Source organism: Manacus vitellinus, unplaced genomic scaffold (assembly GCF_001715985.3).
Source record: "Manacus vitellinus isolate BGI_N305 unplaced genomic scaffold, ASM171598v3 scaffold_15_pilon, whole genome shotgun sequence".
Taxonomy (NCBI): Eukaryota; Metazoa; Chordata; class Aves; order Passeriformes; family Pipridae; genus Manacus; species Manacus vitellinus.
The window spans coordinates 10,609,728-10,614,115 of record NW_021939122.1 but is presented as its reverse complement, the minus strand read 5'-3'; the positions used below and the strand labels follow the sequence as shown (position 1 = coordinate 10,614,115).

Below are 4,388 nucleotides of genomic sequence, written 5' to 3'. Positions count from 1 at the left end.
CTGTCTTTTCTAGATGCCGGCTACGAGTTCGACATCTGCTTCACCTCGGTGCAGAAACGGGCCATCCGTACCCTCTGGACGGTCCTGGATGCCATTGATCAGATGTGGGTGCCCGTTATCCGGACCTGGCGTCTGAACGAGAGGCACTACGGGGCTCTCACGGGTTTGAACAAGGCTGAGACAGCAGCAAAGCATGGCGAGGCGCAGGTGAAGATCTGGAGACGCTCCTACGACATCCCTCCGCCTCCCATGCAGTCTGACCACCCTTTCTACAGCACCATTGCAAAGGTAAGACTCATTGCTCTTTATGCTTTTCAGGGAAGCTCCTGAAAGTCACCTGCATTACGGTGGCCTGGCTTCCTCTATGGGGTCTCCTCTGTTTCTGCTGCAGTAGTGGGTCTGTTGTGTGTGGTGGTGGTTGGATTTGAGATGAGTTTGTCCTGCTCCCTCCTTGGGGAGTTGAACAGCTGGGCATTGCATGAACAGATCCAAAGCAGAAAAGATAATACCTCTATTAATCATTAGTGCCATGACCTATTCACAGATGTTTGATCTGGTCTTTTCATCCAGAACAAGCAAGGTGTGACTTTCCCCATGAAGGGGTTCACGGCCCTGACTGTGGTTCGTTGTAACTCCAGACATCAAAGGTTTTTTTATTTCCAAGCCTGGCTTCACTTACATGTAGCAGATCCTACAGGTGGAGAATTTGGGGGAGGGACAAAAGCCTTGCCACCATCTTCCTGCACTGGGCTGCAGCGTGAGTGTGGCTGTTCTCCCAGGACCGTCGCTACGCCGACCTGACGGAGGACCAGCTGCCGACGTGCGAGAGCCTGAAGGACACCATTGCCCGGGCTCTGCCGTTCTGGAATGAGGAAATTGCCCCACAGATCAAAGAGGGCAAGCGAGTCCTTATTGCTGCCCACGGCAATAGCCTGCGTGGGATTGTCAAGCACCTGGAAGGTAAGTCAGCCCTGCAGAGGCATCATGGGGATCCCCCTGCTTCCCCAGCTGGCACCGCGGGCAGGGCCAGGAGTGACGGCACTGCTGTATTCACAGGCATGTCAGAGGAGGCCATCATGGAGCTGAACCTGCCCACTGGCATCCCCATCGTCTACGAGCTGGACAAGAACCTGAAACCTGTCAAGCCCATGAAGTTCCTGGGGGATGAGGAGACCGTGCGCAAGGCCATGGAGGCTGTTGCTGCTCAGGGCAAGGTTAAGAAGTGAGGGCAGGCAGCAGGCCAGCATGTAGTAGAGCCCCCTGGCATCCCCAACCCCTCTGTTCACACCCCCCACAGTTGTAGGAACTTGGAGCTGCAGAGGATTAGGCCCATTCCCTCAGACCCGGCTCCCTTCTGCAGACAGCCTGGGGGCCAGGGGTGAGGGCTGTGTGAGTGGAGGTCTAGTGTTAAAGCAAGCCCTGGCTCTGCCAGGGAGCACCCATACACCTCTCCACGCTGAAGTCCCAGCCTTCAGATCCCGTCTGCAGGGGGACGGGCCGAGTGATCCCTCGCCGTGCCAGGCTCTTCCTTTGCTTTGCTTCCCTGGCAGCTCGTGTCACCCGGTTATGGTAGTTTTGTCACTTGATTTAGTCCTACTGGGAGCAGTGAGGCGAGTGCAGTGCAGGCAGTGACCAAGGTGGGTACCTCGTCCCCTTGTGGGTGCATGGCACAGGGACTGGGGTGCCACTGGAAGGGTTGTGTTCTGGTGCCTGTGGTACAGCACCCCAGGGCAGTACTCGCGACTCTGGGCCCAGCTCTGCCAGCCCCTGCTTTAACTTATTGCCTTCAGACAAGGGTGAGGGAGGGAGCCTGTTGCCTGGAGGTCTGTGTCTGCCACGTACTTCCCCCAGCTGATATCCATCCTAGTCCTGCTGGTGAAGCAGGTGCTGTTGTGTCCCATCCTACACATGTGTACATGGCCTGTCACTGTGGCCTCCCCTTCTGCCAGCGCTGTGAGCCTGGGCTTGCACGGGGTCAGTGTTACTGTCCAACCATAGCAGCTGTCTTGTTCCAGTTCAATAAAGGAGTAATGCGCAATAATGAGGTGTCCATGCATCCCTGGGCCATGTGAGGCTCCATGTTCCTGGTGCACGTGTGAGGTACCAGTCACTGCTGGGTGCAGATGGGGCTGCAGAAACTGTGCCGGGCTCGGGGAGCAAAGCACAGCTCCGCAATCCTTTCCCGAGGGTGACGCCCTCCCTGCGGGGGTTTTTCACGCTCTGGGTGTGGCACACCCTCATCCCCAGAGCAGGGCAGGGCACATGTGGCCTGGGGAGATGTTGCACTATGAGGTTATCGTGCACAGAGACAGGCTGTGCTCCAGGTTTTAGTCCAACGTGGGAAAACTAACTGGCAAGGCAAGTGCCTGGTGCCCACACAGCCCAGCCACAAATGGGCTCTGTGCCATTAGCCTCCCTGCAGCAAAGGCACTGGGGCGCTCCCCTTCCCCAGCAGTGAACACATGCTTGCTCCTGGCTGCAGTTCTGCAGAAACCATTCCCTCAACAGCTCCGCTGTGGGAGCCAAAGCAGTGTCGGCATGCTGCAGGCAGCACGAGCCACCTCCCAGGCTGTACTGAGCAAAGTATGGAGCTCTCAAAAAATATTTATTATCCAGAAGTAGAAAACCCATCCTGCCAGTGAGGGCCTGGCTGGATGTGTGGAGGAGGTGGGAGCCCGGGGGCTGCTCTGGCCCCACAGGCACCAGTCCCAGTGGTGCTAGGTCTGCAGGAACTGGGGCTGCACCCGGGCCACCTTACGGAACTCCTTGGTGTGTGTCCGTGGGCACTGCATTTCACACCAGCTGATGGGCACCATCTGCACCCCTAGGAACACCACCACGTGGTCTGGGTTTCCCTTCCCAAAACTGCCTTCCTCCATATGGAGAGGGAGGCAGCCACAGCATATGCCCCTCGGGCAGGGATGAGGCAGGACTGGGGCAGTCCCAGCTGGGGCCCTGCCTGTCCCATCCCTACCTGCTTCACTGCGTGCCACCACCACGCCCAGCTCGTTCTCGGCCGTGCTAAGCAGGTAGTTGGACTGCGCGTCCCCCAGGGAGATCTGGTCGGACAGGGGTTAAGGGAAAGATTTTTCCGAGGGGGCTCAAGCCAACCCACTGTCCCTGAGGGGGAAGGATACGACTTTGGCCAGGACGATGTCACTGGGGCGGAAGCTCTTGTACACTTCTACCTGCACAGGAGAGAGCAGGGAACACCGTACGGCACAGGGGCACCGTCAGCAGGAGGGACTGGGGCCCCCACCAGCAGAAAGCAGGGGCAGCTGCAGTAGAACAGTCACTGCCAGTGCCTCACTGACCTTATCCTTCTCCGTGGCTCGGATATCTTCTCTCCTGAAAATGAGACGGAGGGATCTGAGTGCAAAAGAGCAAAGGTGCCTTGACAGCCTGTGGCAGGAGCTGCCACGGCCTCCCTGGGCACTGGCCAGGACCTGCTGGACACCTGCCCAGTGCTCAGGGCAGAGCTCCAGCCAGGACACTCAGCTGCACTGCTCACAACAGCCTTTCTCTCCCATGGAGGGTGGGGGATCCCAGCCTTCTCCCTACCGTATGGTCCCTCGGAAGGTGGATTTCAGTGGCGTGGAGCCAACGTACAGGATGTGCACCTTGGCAAAGCGAGAGTTAATGCTGCAGACCTGCCCATGAGAAAAGGGGAAATCAGTGCCAGCACCCCAGTCTAGGCAGGGAAAGGGCAGGGAGCAGGCACGATAGGGCTGCATGGGGAGCTCAGGTCTCACTCCACCTCCCTGTGACCAAGCAGTGGTGGGATACCTGGCAGTGAGTTGAGCTAGGAAGACGATACTTGGGTAACTCCGGACACTCAAATAAGGCAGAGACCTGCTGTGACCCCAGTCCCTCTCCCTCCCATCAGGAACGTAAGGAAACTAATCCCTGGTCTGTGCCAGCCTTTCTCTAAGCTGCCCCAGGCACTGACCTGCACACTCCCTGCCCTAGAAAGAGTTCTGGAAGGGAGAGCAAAGAAAAATCTCCCCTCAACCTCAGGGCAGGTGTCCCCCATGCCAATATCAACTTCCTTTGTAAGTGAGGGACCCAAGGGAGGCCCTGGGCTGCCTCTGCCCTGCTGGGAGTTGTATAGGGGGGACTAACGAGCCAGGGGCTCTTCATCCCACCTCATCCATATGCAGGAACAAAGCTCAACATGAGGCAGAGAAAGCCGAGGCAATTCGTCACCGCAGCGCTCTGGAGCCCCACCTTGCATGTCACCACAGCCCCCACGTTGGGCAGGAGCTGGGACTCACTGTCTCTGATCACTGACACCACGGGCAGCTGCGGGGCAAGACACGAAGTCAGAATCACCGGCCGAACCCCGTCGCAGTCCAACTCCCCGCCAGAGCCCCGTCCCCGGCGAGGTT

General features: G+C 58.2%; 2 protein-coding genes across 2 annotated transcripts; one reads left to right on the top strand and one right to left on the bottom strand.

Annotated features, from left to right (window-relative positions):
• Positions 1 to 6: 6 nt before the first annotated feature.
• PGAM1 (phosphoglycerate mutase 1) lies at positions 7 to 2,041 on the top strand (the record flags this gene model as incomplete). Its single annotated transcript, XM_029958567.1, has 3 exons — positions 7 to 288; positions 780 to 960; positions 1,057 to 2,041. Coding segments are annotated over 3 exons (633 nt in total), but the record flags the coding sequence as incomplete, so codon positions are not given.
• A 545-nt stretch (positions 2,042 to 2,586) lies between these two features.
• EXOSC1 (exosome component 1) lies at positions 2,587 to 4,386 on the bottom strand (the record flags this gene model as incomplete). The annotated part of the gene is made up of 6 exons (XM_029958566.1): positions 2,587 to 2,824; positions 2,975 to 3,059; positions 3,138 to 3,188; positions 3,315 to 3,348; positions 3,562 to 3,650; positions 4,228 to 4,386. Coding segments are annotated over 6 exons (525 nt in total), but the record flags the coding sequence as incomplete, so codon positions are not given.
• Between the last annotated feature and the right edge of the window lie 2 nt (positions 4,387 to 4,388).